Raw genomic sequence first — 19526 nt, 5'->3', positions numbered from 1 at the left:
TTGAAATATTTCACTTTCATAGACTTTATCGAAAATTGTGTTAAGAACACTTATACATTTTTTTGAATTTGATTTTGAAAATTTAAATTATGAAATTCGAAATTTGCATAAGAGTCTTTATGAATACCGGCCTGTCAATAGTTCCCCCTTCACATGTAGTCACCTACATTGAAAGACGACGGTATCAGGTAAATTGCAAATAATTTCCTTCTTCCTTTCGGGAAATGTCTTCAAATATTAGAGAATAAAAGATAACTAAGACAATGAAATTTTGGTCACTTTATTGTCAACTTTCATCATAACATAAGAACATTTAATCCTGCACGACAGAACAACATACATTTTTATAACATGGTTGAGGTGAAAAAAAAAATGCTGTCAGAGTGAAAAATGATCATTGTGAACACTTCTGTACAAACATAAATTCAAGGATTGGTAATATACACATTCACATGAATTAAGTACCAACTTTTAATATGTACATACACTTGTTAAACAGTCAGATTACAGACATGAAAAAAAAAATCACTGGTTTCGGATTATGTCAATCATGACACAGGAAACATATATGGTAAATGGCCTAATGGATTATTGTGCACAGGATGATTCAAATGGCAATGACCTATATATTAGTGGGAAATAACCGTTACATGATTAAAACATAGTTCCTAGCAAACGGTACAAACAATAGATGAGGACAATCATGTTTTATTTGCTATCATCTTGCAAAATGTATGGTTTTGTGTTTTACTGATCAACATATTTACTAAAGTCATTCAAATTAATCGCTACATAGTTTACTTAAATATGAACATATCCACATAAATGTACAATGTACAAATAAGCATGTTTGATAGTCGTTTCTTAAATGAAGAATGATGTTTGGACATGAACTCATGAAATTTCATTTTTTTTTTTATCATCAATGATTCAGAGAAGTGCCAATGTCATACACAGGATGAGGATTTTCCCAAGCAAAATGGAAATGTCGTAAAATTCTCTTACAAAAGCAATTATGGTAAAACTTGCTGTATCCATTACTACGAGACTAAAGAGTTTATAGTCCCCAGAAGCAGTCATATCATAGATAATAAGCAAGTGAATATACACATAATTATATTGCACTTAATGCAGCAATTAACAAGACTATTTAGCAAGTTCAAATATTGAACAATCACACAATATCTAAATTCAGATCAAACTGATCCAAAAGACCTTTTTTGTGCAAAATCCTAACATGATTAAGAAAATATTCACGCAGGCGTATCTGCATTTTATTTCAGCATTCATCATGAAATATATATATTTGTCTTTTGCCATCAGGAAGTCTCCTATTCTTCTACAATTTGCAATCTGCCATTTGCAATTCAAAAGATAAGCTCACTTTGGGCCATTTATTTGCAAGATTAATCAATAAAGCAAAAGAAAACATTTGTATCTTCACTCCTGCGCAAGCACATATCTCTGAAAAACACAAAGCATTTGCTAGGTGTATCTGCAGGGGCCTGTATTTCACATACACAGTAAGGATATAAACATCTATAATCCATCTCATGATTTGTGATTCACTGTACAACTTCTGTCAATTCCTTTATCATGAGGTTTTTCCATCACAAGACTAAGACTTTCAGTTTCTCAAAAGCTATAAAAAGAAAAGAAGAAGATTCCAGTTCCTATCTGCTCAACTTTAACAGTCCACAATGGAAGCAATGCTGTGGCCATCCAAGGAACCATGTCACCAAGGCAGTGAGCCATCCCACGCCCCGGGCCCCGTTGGATGCAACGTCATTCCCCATTCCTACACAATGCGGGTCTCACGCCCCTTGTCCTGCCCCTAGTCCTGCATGTCCTCCTGTATCTCGTGTGGGCCAATGATGCCAGGCACGGATAGCTGTATCTTTTTCTTCTCCTCCTGGGCCTGCTTGATGGCCGTCTCTCGCTCCTCCAGGAACAGGTCACTGTTGTCTTCACCCGCAAACTCCTGTAACAGAACATATAAGGTTCATACAAACCGGCGACAATTTATACTCCTGACAGGGTTACAACAGTTCCGCTTACATTTTGCAGTATTTACTTATTGAGACCAATTTTGAGAGGCTGAAAATTTGCGCCTATTTCTCAGGGAAGCATCATTAAACTGAAAATGTTTGATTATTCAAATACTTGCGAAAATACATCTAGGATGGTTTAGACTTCAAAATAAAATTCAAGTGTGTGATCATTTCTTATCTTTTTTTATTTCATGGTATACTATTTGACAATCCTACAATAGAAACCTATACCATCTACTTAATAAACAATAATAATTTTGTCACATTTCCTAATATGTTTTCAAGACTATTTTCATTCTAGACTTACCCTAATTTGTACAAGGAAGTCTCGCAAATGTTCCTTGAATGCTCCTATGTCTTGGTTAAAACTGAACAGCCCCTCAATGAATATCTTTATCTGTGGTCTGAAAGGTAGAATATCATTGTAATAAATTACACACTATTTCCTTATGAATTATTTTTAGGAAACAAGTTACATTTTACATTAAATTTAATGTTATCCTTATAAGGAATACTGCTTAAGAAGTATACTTGAAAGTCTATAAACAATTGAAGTGTTAGCTCAAGATCTAGCTGTGTTAAACTATTACAGTCAACACTCTTGTTTTGAGACAACAAAATACTGTGTCTGTTTTAATAATTAAAAATACTTGGCTTGGCTTGGCAGGATGCGTTTCTTTTTTAAAATAGTGTGCAAAAGCTTGTATGCGGATAGAAATTCACAAGAGGTGAGGTTGAAACTGCTTATCAAGTACAAACAGCCCCAAATAACAGTCAGTATTTCCTTGAATAGCGACGTGATATTCCAGAACACACTTTAATACCTATTACACTATTTAACATTATTAAAAAGAATGACATTTCTTGAACAAGCCTGAATATTATAAGTTCATATCATAACAGGATTATAACCCACAAGGCCGTATATATAATAAACAAGATTCAAGACCCATATATCCTGCAGGTGATTGATTCAGGCTTTTGCTGCTTACTGTCACTATTATAGGCCGGTACACTTACTCATTCAGGTGAGGGAAAGCTGCCTTCAGGAGGTTAAGAAGGAAGTTCTGTATAAATGCTATGTTGTCGGCAATAGTGGACGTGTTGCCGCCCAGGGGGATTGTGATCTTGCCTCGCTCCACCAGGCTGAACATGTATGCCAGGATGGTTGCCTGCATCGTCAAACCTAATGAAAAACAACACAATTTAATGAAAAAGCCGGAATCCTTCCACACTAATGCTTAATTATTTTTATTTTTTACAGGCTCTGAATGTGTTGTACATCTCTTGCCAAAACTAGCAATTGTATTATTCATAAATATTTACATTTTGTTTCTGATACTAGTATTGATCAGTTCCTGGATGAGATTGATTTGCTTTCCTGAGTCTTTTGAAATAAATGGCATCAACCCATACCTGCAGTGTGTGAACTATCTGTCACCACTGAAAAGATGTGCTGTAAGATGTCTGTGAAGAATGTCTGGTAGAAACTCTGTGCTGCATTCTCCTCATTAGCCACGTTCTGCAGAAGCACATACAAGATGTCAAGTCCTGTATCAGCCACATTCCTCATTGTATGCTTAAATGCCCAGATTATGGAGTCCAACACAAGCTTGAACTGTGCTGCTGGGATGTTCAAGAATGCTGAAAAATACACAATCAATAAAATTTAAAACCACTGAACAATTTTAAACAAAATTAAAGAGCTAATTTTCTTCAAAAAATCCCCTTAAAAAACACAATGTGAACAAAACCATGTTTAAGAACAATTTAATTAACTTTCAAATATCTTTAAAAGTACATGTGTTTTTTTCCATTTCATGATCATATAATACCTCGATACAATCAAGTTCCTGGATTTGTAATACATACCTTGGAAGCAGTGTGTGTTAACAGACTGTAGGAGGAGGAAGAAGTTTGTGCGGTGTTCCGGGAACTCTTCGAAATCCTTGTTGATCATCTCCAGGGTGCACTCAAACACCGCGTCAAATATCTGGGGAATGTCCTTCGTTATATGGTTCTGAAACATTGGCAGTTATATCATACGAGCTCATACACCATTAAAATCATATTACAAAATGACAGCATTATATATATATATATATATATATCCTTTTAAAAGTGTTTCAACAAAGATGATTTTAAACAGGCTGATGTAGTATTAATTTTCCATGAATGTTTGCAATGTTCTAAAACATTCATAGCATTGGCCGTTACAATCTTCTGACTCCAATATGCTAGCAAATGTTTTGTGCCCTCATATCCATACCTCTAATCTGTTAACAATGGTTGCCATGGTGCTCAATACTTCTGGTTCTCTAGCTGCGGGCACGTTACGCTGGTAGTCAAGTAATACTGCGTCTAGGAGGGGTGGAACAAAGTTCTCCGCCACCATTGAGGGATCACTTGACCTGCTGACCCAGCCGGAGATAAGCTTCAATGTCTCTTTCTTCACAGTTCTCATGCTTCGAATGAGCGGCTGTTTTGTCACACTTTCACCATTGGATGCAATGGCACTACTTATGTTTTCACTCATCACTTTATACACATTTAACATGTCCAAATAAATGCGCCCAAGCTGAAAAACAATTGGAGGTTCTCTACATAAATAGTTTCAACCACTACTTTTCCCCCAAACGCCACTCCTTCTTCCTTACACATTTATTTCTGTTCCAACAAAATAAAATATCTGTTCAACTGAAACGAATTGTTGGTTGATAACAAAACATCAATCCTCCAGAAATTTGATGATGTGTTGCATTCTAGGCACAATTTAATATCTAGAAATGGCAAGGTAATCAAAAGTAAACACGCAGATCTAAAACAAGAGCACTTAAAGCGGCCTTTAACTGTATTTTTTTATTAACACTTATAGTCATAATAACTATGCAATTATTAAGACCAGTATTGTCACTGGCAACATGTGTACCAAGTTGAACATAATTATCTTCAACTGTTTTCAGCTATGAGTAAGATTTTGCATGATGATGACAATGACACCAAGGCTATCACATCTCAAATTTTTTTTTAGATGATGGAACATTTTTTTGTCAGAGACTAAATGTACAAATATAAGACTTCTTACCTGTACAACATATGGATGACCAAGAGCCTTGCAAGCTCTGACGTTGGTTTTGAGGATGTTTCCCAGCTGTTTGACAGCATCGCCATCCTTGAGAACTTCGACGTTCTGGGTCGCCTGGTTGATAATTCCATCCCAGACCTGCAGTGGTTTGTTATGTACATTTTTAAACTGTCTTTGCCTATTTGATTGTAACAAATAACAAATAAAATGAAAATCAATAAAAATACAGAATTTAAATTTTTTACAGTTTCTTGTTAATAGGTCATTGTGTAAAGGAACATAACAACTTTTACATCTTTTTTTTTAGAAAGTGTCTTTTTTGGGGGGAAATGGCAGCTTTTTTGCTTCGGGAAACAACCTGTTAACAGCAATAATATCATAAAAAGTGCCAACAGACCTGGTTGGGGAGCAGCATGTAGCGCTCAATCAGGTGTTCCTGGGCCACCTGGTCAGTCTGCGCAGAGATCATCATCCCCACTGCCTCGTAGAATGTGTGCACCTGAAACAGATTAAACAAATATCAGCTAGAGAGCTTAACAATTTCTAAATCGAAAACACCTTACTATGAGTAAACTATTTAGATCAAATTCACAATAATGTATTGTATGTCAAGAGGTTGTGGATTTGATCCTAATCAGGGTGATAGTGGTATAGTGGTAAAGGTGTCAGCCTCTCAACTGAGAGGTTGTGGGTTTGATTCCTACTAGGGAGGGGAACTATCTGATGGCCTTTCAAAAAGGACACAGTACTGGTTACTACCCAGTAAACGGAATCGTAAGTGATCTCATAAGCTATCAGCTTTCTTCAAAATCAAGTTTTATTTAGTATAAACTAGGGATGCAAACAAATATTCGAGTATTCGAATATTCGATCAAACGTTTGGTATTCGAATGTCAAAATCAGTATTCGAATATTCGATGTTTTTTGTGTTGAATAATTATAATAATAAATATTTTGCCTACAACTATGTTGTTGTGTTTCAAGATTCGTTTGTCTTGTTTTAACAACGATTTGCCCATAATGCCAGAGGTGTGAATCTGATGACAATACACTAAACACGCGGCATGTATCATTTAGGGACATATCGTCAGGTACTCTAAAAAGTCCCCGTGTTTTTACAATAACTGGCTTATTGTAAAAACACGGGGAGTGACAGAAAACAACAAGTGACAGAAAAAATCCAATAATTTTAGGTAAATTAAGAATTTCTGAAATAAACTAGTACCCAAGTTTGTTTAGTTTTTCCGTAGTTTGTATAGTAGAGGTCAATCCCAGAACGAGGCTGCTCGTCCTACGGACTCTCTATTGGCGCATAACGCCAATTGACCAGAAATCCATCTAGGTTCACGTGGTTTACAAATATGAAGGCAGAGGAATATTAATTAAAAGTTTTTGTTTATTTTTCTTTGTTCATAAAGTATGAATTTTGTCTTTCTGAAATGAAGAATTTCAGAGGCTCATTTGGTAAAATTCAGGGTCCGCCACGCGTAGTTGTTACGACAAAGTAGAGCTAAAATGCCCCGGCTATTACTTTAGAGAATATTATAAAAGTTTACTACACTTTTAAAAGATGTATCTTGGTAATCGAATATTCGTTCGAAAGAATTACCGAATATTCGAATATCAATTTTGCCATTCGTTTGCATCCCTAGTATAAACAAATAATGTTTTTCACTTTATATCAATGAATCTTATAAAGCTTTTATTTAATGGAAACTAGAGCTATCACTGAAGGTGATTAATACCCCCGAACGCCGCCTCTCATTATGATTTATCATTGTATGAAGTTTTATGAAATTCCATCTAGTAGTTTTCAAGTAACTGTCCGGACAAAAGTTTGACAAAAAAAAACACACCGAAAAAGGCAATAACTCTGTAATTTGCTAAAATAGTGTAATGATTCATGTACACTGAACTCCTCCTTCTCATTGTGCTATAGTATTGTATAAAGTTTTATTACATTCCATCCGGTAGTTTTCAATTTATGCTCCGGACAAGAAAAAAGTAACCAAGGGCAATAACTGTGTAATTGGCTGAAATAGAATTGCGGTTCCTGTACATTGCACTTCCTCTCATTATGATCTATCACTGTATGAAGTTTTATTAGATTCCATCCAATAATTTTCAAGTTATGCTCCGGACAAGAAAAAGTAACAAAGGGCAGTAACTCTGTAATTAGCTGAAATAGAATTGCGGATCCTGTACACTGCACTCCCTCTCATTTGATCTATCACTGTATGAAGTTTTATTAAATTCCATCCAATGGTTTTCAAGTTAAGCTCCGGACAAGAAAAAAGTAACAAAGGGCAGTAACTCTGTAATTTGCTGAAATAGAGTTATGGTTCTTATGCACTGCACTTCCGCTCATTGTGCTTTACCATTGTATGAAGTTTTAATAAATTCCATCAAGTAGTTTGCAAGTTAATGACTGGAAAAAAACTGACAGCAAAAAAAAACAAATAAAGGGCAATAACTCAGTAATTAGCTAAAGTTGAGTCATGGTTCTTGAACACTGCACTTCCTCTCATTGTGCTTTACCATTGTATGAAGTTCCTATGAATTCCATCCAGTACTTTTCAAGTTATAATCCGGACAAAAAAAAAGTAACAAAGGGCGATAACTCAGTATTGCAAGAATAGAGTTATGGTTATTGTACACTGCACTTCCTCTCATTATGCTCTACCATTGTATGAAGTTTTATCCAATTCCATCCAGTAGTTTTTAAGTTATGCTCCGGACAAGGTAAATTGCAACGGACCGACCGACAAACTGACGGACCACAGGGTGACTCCAATATAACCCCTTCAAACTTCGTTTGTCGGGGGTATAATAAACAACTGTGTGGCAGTATTTTGATGATAGCAGCTTATGTTGACAATTTTACAAGAACCTGATTTAATGTTACAATGAACTCCCATAATTTAAGAAAATAATTTTACTTCTTGCTTTGATCAATGACTGAAGTTTCAATGTGATTTGCATACCTGTTGCGGCTGGAGATCACATATAATGGTGTTGATGCCGTTGAGTATTTCCTCTATGAACGGCATCACCTCCCCGACCTGCACCTGTACAAAGTGGCGACGACATTTCTGAGCTATCTTTATGAATGTGTCACATGCCATGTCCTGTACACCATCATGGGTCTCTAGAAAAAAAAGACAATGACAACGATTAATGCGCTATATGGCCATCACCATACTGCAATAATAACTGACAATTACAAAATACACAATCTTTATGCGTCTGTTCGCATTAAACCATCGCTAGTGCCTTTGCACTATCCTTTTACACTTGATCAATAAACACATGAACTCCTTGGATCTGGGCTCTACAAATGATGTTAAAGGCTGGTTTTTAAAAGTATGATGGTTAAATGACATATATCTGACTGCTTTGAGTTGCCTCATATTTCTACTAGAGTGTAAGACAGATTGCATACAAGGTCCTGAAGCTTCAACTGAAAAAAATATTCCAACATTCCTATAATTTGAAACACATACCATGCATGAACTCAAACAGTTTATTGACGACAGTCTTTAGGAACCTCCAGTGTGCACGGAGGAAACGTGGATACTGTCCCACCACATACATGATGTTGGAGGCCACAATGGCCTTGTTGTCTTTGCCTCGCTTCTGTTCGCACAAGCCCAGCAAGTCCTTGATTACGGTTACCAGGAATCGTTTCTCATCATCCTCGTGCATGGCTCCACTGATAGAGCCAATAGCCCAGCATAACTGCAAATGGATTTATAAGGTGAAACTTTTATCCCTTGTAAGAACATTCATTTTCGTATAGGGAACCAAGAACACTCATATAAATTTTCTTATCATAATGCTTTGAAATTTTTCAATAATACCGGGTACTCAAGTTTGTTATTGGCTTGACTAAGGGCTATTCCATTTAACCATATAACCCCTGGGAGGGGGAGGTACTTTTAAAATATACCATCCCCTTACAGAAGCAAATTTACCCTTTCGGGGTCCAAATTAGCGAAGACATCCACCCATATACTATTTAAAAATTGCCTTCCTGCTTGGTTATATGTTTTACTTGAAAAGCCCTAATCTACAACTGTGTCAATCACCTAACATTTACAGACTTCTTATCTTACTGCTGTTCACCTTACATTAACTGTCAGAATGCATATTATCTTTACCCTAGGTTCAAACTAAAAGAGCAAACTGGTACATACTGTATTAAGGTTTTTCCATGACCACTCTGTGCCATTGACTTGGTTGTGTAATTTCTCTGTCATGATGGCCTCTGTGTCTGCGTAGTCCAAGTGGGTCAGGTACACTGAAGAATACAACAATGCCAGTATTGACCTTTTTGAAGCATCAAATTTCTTCAATGTTAAATTTTAGGACAACACACTTAAATCCTTACATTAATAACAAGTATAACTCTTGGGATTTTCCTTGAAAATTTCATTAAGCCCGGTGAGCCCTTCCGGCATTTTAAAAGTGGTTAAGTGTGTCCAATGTTAAAATAGGATACATTTGCACAACACACACATAAGAAAGGTATTCACTTCATCAACTCCTTTCAGTTGCCTAGTAACTGAAATTATGTTGTAGTGGACTGAATTGTATCTCTTGTATCTATCTTCCTGTATATTGAGTAAACACAACTAACATTTATGAACAAGCCAAAATACATTTACCAAAAATGATAATTATAGTATTATAACATTATATCCAAGACCTGAACAATATATACAAACACATCATAACTCTGGGTTTTTTTCACAAGCCTTGGCTTGCTTCAGGCTAGTCCTAATTTTGATCTAAGAAAGTGTAACACATACCTAGTGTCTCCCTCATGTTCTTGTATAGGTTAATGGAGTCTGTATCCTTCATAAACTCTCGTACTACCTCTCCCTGCTCATTCTCCACGACCAGTACTTCCTCTGGCTTAGCCATACGAGATATCATCACGCGACGTACCTGTGCAGAGGGTCAGTTTATTACACATCCATTTAGTTTTATCTACGAAGTCATATTACTATAATACAACATACATGTATGTTGTTTTCTGCCAATTATTAACAGCATTTCGATATACCAGTAAAAACCATTTTCAGTAATTATCTTCCTTTTTTTCATTATTATAACATTTTCAGTTATAATTATTATATTCTTTTGCATTATGCCAATAAAATGTTTCTGTAAATAGAGACTAGAACAATCTAAAATCTGGTTTTTCATTTCTTTTAAATCATGATTTCATTTAATTTTAATGGTGCCTGATTAGATCTCATCAAACTTGCCTACCCGTGAGAGAACAGGGTTATACAGCTGTCGTCGTATGGGCATTTCGGTGTGTGTCTTGCCCAGGAGGGAGTAAGATGTGGCGGAAAATGGGCTCTCTCTGTACAGGTCCGCTGCCAGTGAGTTCCAGTACTCCAGGCATATCTTGAATATCTCAACTTCCTCTACCTCCGAGATCAAGATCAGGTACCCAAGTGCCTACAAACAATTACAACTTCAAGTTTAAACTTTATCTATTGTCTAAAACATCTTTAAACAATAAACATTAGCTTTGAATACACCAACCTTTAAAAACAATGCAACTACCAAAATAAGCATAATTCTGCAAGCCAGAATCAATTTCTGATTAGTAAAAACTCTTTGTATTCAACAACAGAGACAATCTGAAGATGTTTTGAAAATGCTGATTTTTACTGAATCCTTGAATTCTGCATGTACACAGTACCATGTCAAAATCATTGACAAAAATAGAGTCTTTGCAGTCTGAGACACCTATTTATAGGCCCAGACTACTAAATATAAAACTATGGAGTCTCCTCAAGTCTCCTTGATTATCACTCAGAATCACAATTGTGGTAGTCTGATAGGCTCCAGAGCAAACACTTTTAATACTCACAGCCATTAATGGTTCATTGAGGTCTGGTTTCTTCTCAATGAGCTGTGCATGTTCCTTAAGGAACGTACATAGGAAGAGACTCAGGTTCTGTATGAACATCTGCTCGTCGTCTGTTCCACGCTGGTACGCGTCACGAATGTTTGTTGCTGTCGGCAACATCTGACAACAAAGTAAGCACTTAGTCATTTGTTATACAATGCTTTTATAATTTATAATTCAAATAACTCCACTGATATTTTCAAATACATTTAGTTCAATTAGACAATATATTTGACACTTTGGTGTAAATAGGAATACAGTTAATCAAATTAAAACAGTAATCAACAAGGTTTAACATTTTTTATGAATCCAAGTGCATTTGTTTCCCAGGTTAGTCCGAGAGAAGTACATCTCTCCTTTCATTTACTGAATATGTATATATATTAGAAAAATGGTGGTTTAGTGTCATGAAAATTAGACTAACACCCATTATTCAGAATATGTTAATAATAGTCAACTTGTTTAGTACCTGTTTTAATTGTGTCAATGCAAAGCTAAACAACTGGATGAATTGTTCATCATACTGTGAAACCTGTACACTCGCTGAAACATATACATAACTTCACATATCATTCGGTGGTAAGTGTAATACATTAAAATATATCGTACAATTTACATTTATAAGTTTTCCAAAAATACTTGATATTTAAAGTATTCATGTCAATAGCTAAGAAAACAACAGTTGTAAACACTCAAAAATCAAGGCCACAATTTATTGAATTATTATTTTGACACTTTTTTTAAGTAAAGAACTCACCTATTTCTGTAAGACACTTCAGGGTGACATTTCTAAACATCGGGACATTGAGGAACTGAAAAAACACAAGTTTTTTTATATTCCAACCCATACATAATGTTTAACTGTCAAGTAATGGTTATATGCACACTTCAATCATTGACATTCAGAAAGAATCATCTCCAGAGGCTAACACCAGGAATCAGTAATCAAATACATATTCATTTTAATATTAATGACTTTTTATGGCATTAAAAAATATTGATTATTTTGGCCAATTATCAACTTCAGATAAACAATTCCTAAAATTAATTTAAATATAAATGTATATAGGTAAACCTGCTTTCAGGATGTAACCCTATGGGGTCCTCTATTTGTTTGGTCAATTCAAAACTTGATAAATCATCAACTTAGGGCAATCTATTCCATTTCCTAAACTTACTTTATAAATCAGAGTGGAGATAAGCTTAGTCTCAAAGATATAGCCGAGTGGTATCCAGTTAAGGAACCGAAGCAATGTCTCAAGAGTGGAGCCAACAAGTGGTGCATTCTGTGAGTTGTCCATGATAAACTGGCAAAGCTGGAAGATCTGGGAGAACTCGCTACACATGCTGTCCTTCAGGTGTTTTGCCTTTGACTGAGTCATCTGGCCACTCGAGAAGTCAAATACCTCCTCACTGAAATAAATGGTACAATTATGGTGAGCTGAAGAACAAAAAACTTAACAAAAGATGACAATAAGTTCTAAACATATGGCATTTCCTTTCAATACAAGGTTCCAGTGGAAGTAATCAGAATCATTTTTTATAAAAACATAATTTCATTATTCAACTACATGATAAAAAGATTGAATTAATTATTCTAAATAAATGCATGTACATTTTTGTTCTAAACTATGATAATTTGATAAAACTGTTGGACAGCCAATCATTTTCTAGTTTGACTTGTACACTGATTTTATAAAAAAGCACATTCATTTTATACAAATTCAATTTTTAGTAAATTACAAGTAAATGTGAACTGCTGTAAGTTTGGGGCTTTGCTTAAGAGTTATAGAAGGTAGCTGAACTATGTTCTTTTTGGAAACACCCTTCTGCCCCCAGAAAGACCAGCATGTGCACCTTTCTGCCTTCATAGAAGTCAATGCTTTAAATAATGAAATATTAACTTTTGTTTTGTTTCAAAGTAAAAAAGATACTTAAAAATACATGCAAACTTAATATCTGGCAGTCAAAACTTCCTCAATTACAGTAACATGATATTAACTCTTTTTTTTTCAAATTATAATACAGAAATTCTTCACAGCCCTATACAATGTGCACTTTTAACCCTAAGCACCTCGTCACTTTCTGTAGCACCCTGCTATTTTGAAAAAAAAAACTGGCTAAAGGTGATATATGATCATCTACTATGACAAACCTGAGCAGTTTCAGTATGGTCATGTTGTTTTGACAAAGAGATTCATTTGTCTTGCTGGCCCCCACAATGTCTGAGATGAAAGAGGGCCAGTTCCTTGGCCACTCATACTTCAATATCTGCATTACAAATTAAACTCAATAAACAAATAATACAACCTTACAACTAATTACCAATTAAAAGAGCATTAATGTACAACCATGTCAAAAGAAAGTTGTTTAAAACTATGTTAGAGCCAATATATTCTTCTATCTTGTAGTTCAAAGACATCAACATAATTTAAATGTTTCTGTCTATTCTGTCCAAACACAGAATCAGTTATACTGTCATTATCTATGATAGAGTAATTTTACTAATTTCATCATTGTTAACATGGAATAACAAGACAAAATATTCATAAGAAGCATGGTACCTGTACAAGAATCATGTTCAATTTGCCAAGGTATGTTTTCTCTTTTTCCAGTGTAGGTGCATCTGATGATGTTTTGATTATAAGACCGACAATATATTTCTTGATACCTGTTAATATAGAAGGTGACAAATCAATTGAATTCAAAATACAATAATGCAAGAGACACTCTGACAAAAGCATTTATTAGCGCAGCAGATTTAAACCAAATCTCTGTTTTACAACCAAACAAGAAAGGAAAATTCTGTAGTTAGATGAAATATTAATTCTAAGTTTAACATTAAAAATAAGTTTCCAGCTAAAGGTACCTTCACACTGTGGCCGTGGAAGAACTTTCCAGCGAGTTTTTATCACATTTTCAAGTATCTGCAAAGCATAGTATTTTGTCTTCTGGTTACTAGAGTACTCCAGAATTGTGTCCACTCTGGTCCATGCATCTGGGTGTTCTTTGAGATTTGTGAGGACTTCCTGTGCCATTCTTTGCTGAAAAAAGAAGAAGAAAATCATTAGGAACAATGAGTGACTGTCTATCAGAGTATGTGGCTGTCTTTAAACCAACAAACAATAAAATATTAATTTGATTTCAATAATTTCTCAAGAAAAAGAAATATTCTCATATTTTTAGGACTCCATTTACTAATGAATTGAAATACAAAAAATAAAGATTTTTTCTACATTGAATTTTTACTTTGCTTTTTTACATCTACTTTTCATTTCCAATCAGTGAATTATTGTCAGGATTTAAACGTTTAGTATACAATGCTTCTAACCTACCCGGCAATTAAGGCATTATATAATGGCTTAAGTAACTACTAACTAGTAAACACTTACTCGTTGGCCATCTCCAGTGTACATGCAAGTAACAATGTTGTCCAGCAAGCTGATGTCCAGTTTCTGGTTGAAGTCCAGAAGCTTGGCAGCTTCATCCGCCAACGTCCCCATTGCTGCTGGTGAGGGCATCAAGGGCAAATATCTCTGAAATACAGGTATTAGTGAAGTTATAATTGAAATGAAAAGAGTTAACTCTATAATCACTGCCTTGGTGGTCATAGTAAAACAAACATCAAGTAATATGGACACTCATCTCCTGCTGGTTTTCAATCGATAAGGGACATATCCAAAAAATAATTAGAGTTATGGACCTTCCAATAAATTCCCCCATTGTTTCTTGTGTATCTAGGTTTTTGCATGAAGACAAAGACACAGATTTATATGACAATACCTGCTACTATCTATCTTTTTTTCATTAATGTCAAACGGTCAAATATCATAATTTTGGACCTACACATTTGTTCATCAAGCTGCAAGCTGTAAAGGTTGTGAAAGAAACAGAACTTACCGTATTAAAGCAATGTTAAAAATAGGTGGTACAGATAAGGTTAAAAGTAAAAGTTTGATCACTCCCTATGTCGAGACATGTTCAATCTGACCGCCAGCCTGATTGAACTGCTTCAGGTAAGGGCAGGCCACTAGGTTGGGTGGGAGGTTGTTCCAATGGAAGACAGCTCTGGGGAAGAAGGAGAATTTGTAAAAGTTGATGGTGGCAGAAACAAATCTGTAAGGAGTTGTGATAATGTTGTGATGGTCTTGTCAGTGGGATAAGGTAGCCACAGATGGGGATGGCTATTAGGTTATGTGTTATTTTGTACATAAGACAAGAGTCTGTAATCTATTATTTTATGATCAAGTCTACACCACTGTAAGACTGCACTATATCTGTGGCACTTGATGTTTGTCAATAGTCCTGTTTTGCCTATCTGGCAGCCCTATGTTGGACAAATTCAACTTGGGATATTTGGGCATCAGTAAAAGGACACCCAACTGTGGAGCAATACTCAAGCTAAGGATGGACAAGAACTTTGAAGGCAAAAGATTTCATTTGTTCAGAGTGTACCTTAATTTTTCTTTACAGAAAGCCCTTTGTGCTGTTTGCCTTCTTTGAGATGTGATTTACCTGTGTGTCCCACAAAAGACATGAGGACAGGTCAACACCTTCCAAGGGCAAACCCAGATATTGCAATATAGTTTACCAGCTTTGTTTAGCAATTTTGTGAATTCATCCCAACTATGCTGGTCATGTATATAGTGTTTAAAATATGATCCAATGATAAGAGATTTGCTACCAAAATAGTTAAATTTTATCCATAAATCTTCACAGTCTGATTGAAAAGCTTTTATTTCTTGGGTACTTATATATCAGTTCTGACAGCACTGAACGTTCCACCAGTTTGACCAACCCAGTCTCAACGAAATGGTGTATACCCTTGGCCTTGATTAAAACGATTGTTGGTTTAAGCCAGGATTCGGTTCTTTATCAAGTTGGTGATGTGAACAAGGTTTTTCACATTCATTCTTTATGTCTACAATTGATCGACAGTTTATAACTAGAACTTTGAATTTTATTCTTGTCATTTTGTGAGAGGCTGCTAAGCTATAGGGTTTTGTTGTTTGGACTTTTGAGTGAAGGTTGGGAAAACAATATGTTGTCAGTGATGCAGGGGTTTGATGTTTAACAAGACTTCATAGTTAAAATTAAGTAATTATTAATATTTATATTTTCACAACCAAGGTATTTCCAGACACCAGCATTACTGGAGCATTACGGTAGCTTTCTCCAAATCGGTCAGATATAGAATTGTTTATATTTTGACAAACGGCATGCTTTTAACTAATGACAACAACGCTTTTTCTTCAACAGGCTATAAATGAGAATAATTAACTCAATATGCTGTAGCATTTATTCTCCACAAGTTCAGGGTTTACCCATAAATGTATTTGATGTTGCAATTCAGGGTGGTCGCATTTTATTATTAAATTAATGTAAACATTAGTTGCACATGTGATTAATCATTTTTGAAGGTATTTTGTTCCAAAAACAATAAACAAATAAGCTGAAGACTATTCAACAAAAGAGATGGTAACGTTAAGCCACGTTGTTTAGACAAAGTTAAGTTCTGACATCATACTTGTTCTAGTCAAATTTAAAAAAGCGCCCGTCACGCTCTTCTGACAGTCATTGGTTACTTCCGTAAACAAAACCAATATGGCGGCGCCCATGGTACTCAAATTCAGAATGGAAATGGCCAATATTCTAAACAACGGTATTGCGATGGAATAAAGTGTTTTATATGCACATAATAAAATAAACACCAAATTTACCTTGCTTTCGGTGATCTTCCGTGTCTGTAGGACAATTGTGTATTTCTAACAAACTTTCCTGAACCGGTTGGAACTGGAACGTAGCCGCCATCTCGTTTGTAATCGGCAATTTCCGTAAAATGCTAAAATGCGCAAATGGTTTTATTCATCATCCTTTCAAGATATTTTGTATCATAAATGTAAAGATGTTAATACTTTCTTACGTTTGTTGGCGTAATAATTACAAACTTGAGCTATTTTAGCATTTAAATCAAGCTCATTAATTTCCGTAATTTATGCATCAAGTTTATCTTACCAAGAGACTATTTGATTGGATGACTTCATTGCGTTCATTGAAATAAGGAACCTTGTTTTTAGAAAAAAAACATTTGAAAACGAGAATTTCTCACAACTAGATCTGTACTATTTTGCCATATCTTCACAATATGAACGAACTTACTATGCATGTTTTGTTTTAGTCGAACTATTCCTGTTATTTTACTATGGAAAACTTCAGCTGAACTATTTATTACAGCCAATCAAAAGGATGGTTACTTTATCGCAAAATTGCGAAATGAAAATAGTTAGTTTGCGAATGACGTTGTGGAATTTTACATCTGAAATATCGGTCAGTTGATAAACCGAAAATAGGGCAGTTTAGAAAATAGGTCAGTTATTATTTTGTATTGTATTTTTAAAGACAATCATAAATGGGAGTATGATGTACCCAGAAAATACAAAAGTATTGTTTTCCTATTAATTTGAAGAAAAAAACACTATCGAAAAAATACACATAATGTACAGTTCCAGGGCACAAATATACAAAACTATACTCCGAAAGAGTCTTTAAATATATCATGATCCATAGACGTGCACTAGTCTATCATGATTCACACACGTGCATTATAATTTTCACTCACTATTATTGGTTTTGGTACTTTTTTTTATATTTTTTTAGGGGGGGGGGGGGTCTTCTACAATGGTTTAATTCAAACTATTTTGAGGCCGTACTGTACTGTAGATCTATACAGTGACTACATTACTGTGTCTGAGAGACAAAAAATAATAATCTTATCAGTAATTTAGCTACGTAATATATTTAATATTGTTGAATAAAAAAGCAACATTGAAGTGTTTAGTGTTAATGAAACATAAAACATAAATACAAAGACGGAGTAATTTTTTTGGACATTGAATTACATAACTCTGTTCAAATGATCGAGTATCTGGCAGCTGCTCTTCATAACATATTAAGCAAAATTACTCAACATTAACGTTTGAATTATTCAGATTTTTATGAGGCAGCATGTATAAAAAAATATGCCGTTTTCTTAAGGAATTACATTGTGTTATTAACTTTAAAGCATATTGCTTCATATATTTTAAGGACTTGTTATTATCAGGGGCGGCTCCAGGATTCCACGTTAGAGGGGGCGTAAATTAGGGGCGTAACCTTTTGAATTGCGCCCCTCCCTCAGAACCGAAATTTATTTGGTAAATAGTGTTGGCAGGGGGGGGGGGGTTGAGGGTACTCCCCTAAGAAAATTTTAACAATTTCTAGTCCGAAATGGTGATAAATAGTAAACTTTTTTAGACGATTTAAGTGTGTGTTGGGGAGGGGGGGGGGGCGTGTGCGCCCCACTGGATCCGCTAGTGATTACGAGGTTTACAAAGCGAACAAAACACCCCGGCCTTAGGTTTTTTACAAGACCGAAACAACACGGGCCCTAAGGGTTTTTTTAGTATGTGTAATTTTCCGCGACTTGAAGGGAAGTGTCTTGATGTTAATCAAGTAAAACTATTGACTAAATTTAAGTGATTAACTTGGCTAAGTGTAAACTTGTTCATGTTTTTTTGCCCTGGCGACAGCGTGAGCAAAATTGGAACAGCGTGGCTAAGACGTGTCAAAACATGAGCTTGAAATTTTAATTTTCGACATGTTCAGCAAATTACGCTCACGTGTCCCCGCTAGTTTTACAGCGTGACATCAACGAGCACAACAATTCACTACATGAAAACGTTGCGACAACGAGATAGAGCTTGGCTGCCGGGCAGCCAGGCATAATTCTACACATTTTACACCTTATTAAACAATGAAAACGAAGTTGATTATTCCATGAAATAATAACATTTTAACCCAAACATACATATCAAAATTTAAAATAAAAGCAATACGGATGAGAAAGGTCTATGCGAGGCTGGAGCGTTGCGGCAGCGAGGATTGAGGCTAGCGCGGTGCGGTAGCGAGGAGTGAGGCTAGTGCGGTGCGGCAGCGAGGAGTGAGGCTAGTGCGATGCGGCAGCGAGGGGCTGGAGCGTTGCGACAGCGAGGATTGAGGCTAGTGCGTTGCGGCATCGAGGATTGAGGCTAGTGCGGTGCGGCAGCGAGGTGTGAGGCTAGTGCGGTGCGGCAGCGAGGTGTGAGGCTAGTGCAGTGCGGCAGCGAGGAGTGAGGCTAGTGCGGTGCGGCAGCGAGGATTGAGGCTAGTGCGGTGCGGCAGCGAGGTGTGAGGCTAGTGCGGTGCGGGAGCGAGGATTGAGGCTAGTGCGATGCGGCAGCGAGGAGTGAGGCTAGTGCGGTGCGGCAGCGAGGTGTGAGGCTAGAGCGCGGTGGCAGCGAGGTGTGAGGCTAGAGCGTTAAGGCAGCGAGGAGTAAGGCTAGTGCGGTATGGCAGCGAGGTGTGAGGCTAGTGCGGTGCGGCAGCGAGGTGTGAGGCTAGTGCGGTGCGGCAGCGAGGAGTGAGGCTAGTGCGGTGCGGCAGC

At 36.1% G+C, this 19526-nt stretch overlaps 1 protein-coding gene across 3 annotated transcripts; it reads right to left on the bottom strand.

Annotated features, from left to right (window-relative positions):
* Positions 1 to 266: 266 nt before the first annotated feature.
* LOC128208304 (exportin-1-like) lies at positions 267 to 16925 on the bottom strand. 3 transcript variants are annotated; one of them, XM_052911859.1, is made up of 23 exons: positions 16786 to 16907; positions 14966 to 15133; positions 14458 to 14601; positions 13935 to 14109; positions 13630 to 13736; positions 13221 to 13336; positions 12244 to 12478; positions 11823 to 11877; positions 11535 to 11608; positions 11027 to 11185; positions 10414 to 10608; positions 9948 to 10086; positions 9333 to 9436; positions 8640 to 8874; positions 8121 to 8284; positions 5534 to 5635; positions 5137 to 5274; positions 4321 to 4629; positions 3924 to 4071; positions 3468 to 3695; positions 3072 to 3237; positions 2359 to 2455; positions 267 to 1981 (listed from the first exon to the last, which is right to left on the bottom strand). In XM_052911859.1, exons 3-23 carry the CDS (start codon positions 14584 to 14586, stop codon positions 1835 to 1837), a joined length of 3222 nt encoding a protein of 1073 aa, XP_052767819.1. In that variant the 5' UTR covers positions 14587 to 14601; positions 14966 to 15133; positions 16786 to 16907; the 3' UTR covers positions 267 to 1834. The 3 variants fall into 3 exon arrangements, with proteins under 3 accessions (XP_052767819.1, XP_052767822.1, XP_052767821.1); XM_052911862.1 differs by having other exon boundaries at positions 15028 to 15133; XM_052911861.1 differs by lacking the exon at positions 14966 to 15133 and having other exon boundaries at positions 16786 to 16925.
* Positions 16926 to 19526: the final 2601 nt, after the last annotated feature.

This window comes from Mya arenaria, chromosome 11, assembly GCF_026914265.1.
Source record: "Mya arenaria isolate MELC-2E11 chromosome 11, ASM2691426v1".
Classification (NCBI taxonomy): Eukaryota; Metazoa; Mollusca; class Bivalvia; order Myida; family Myidae; genus Mya; species Mya arenaria.
Note: the sequence above shows the minus strand (reverse complement) of the source record. Positions and strands in the feature narration are given on the sequence as shown.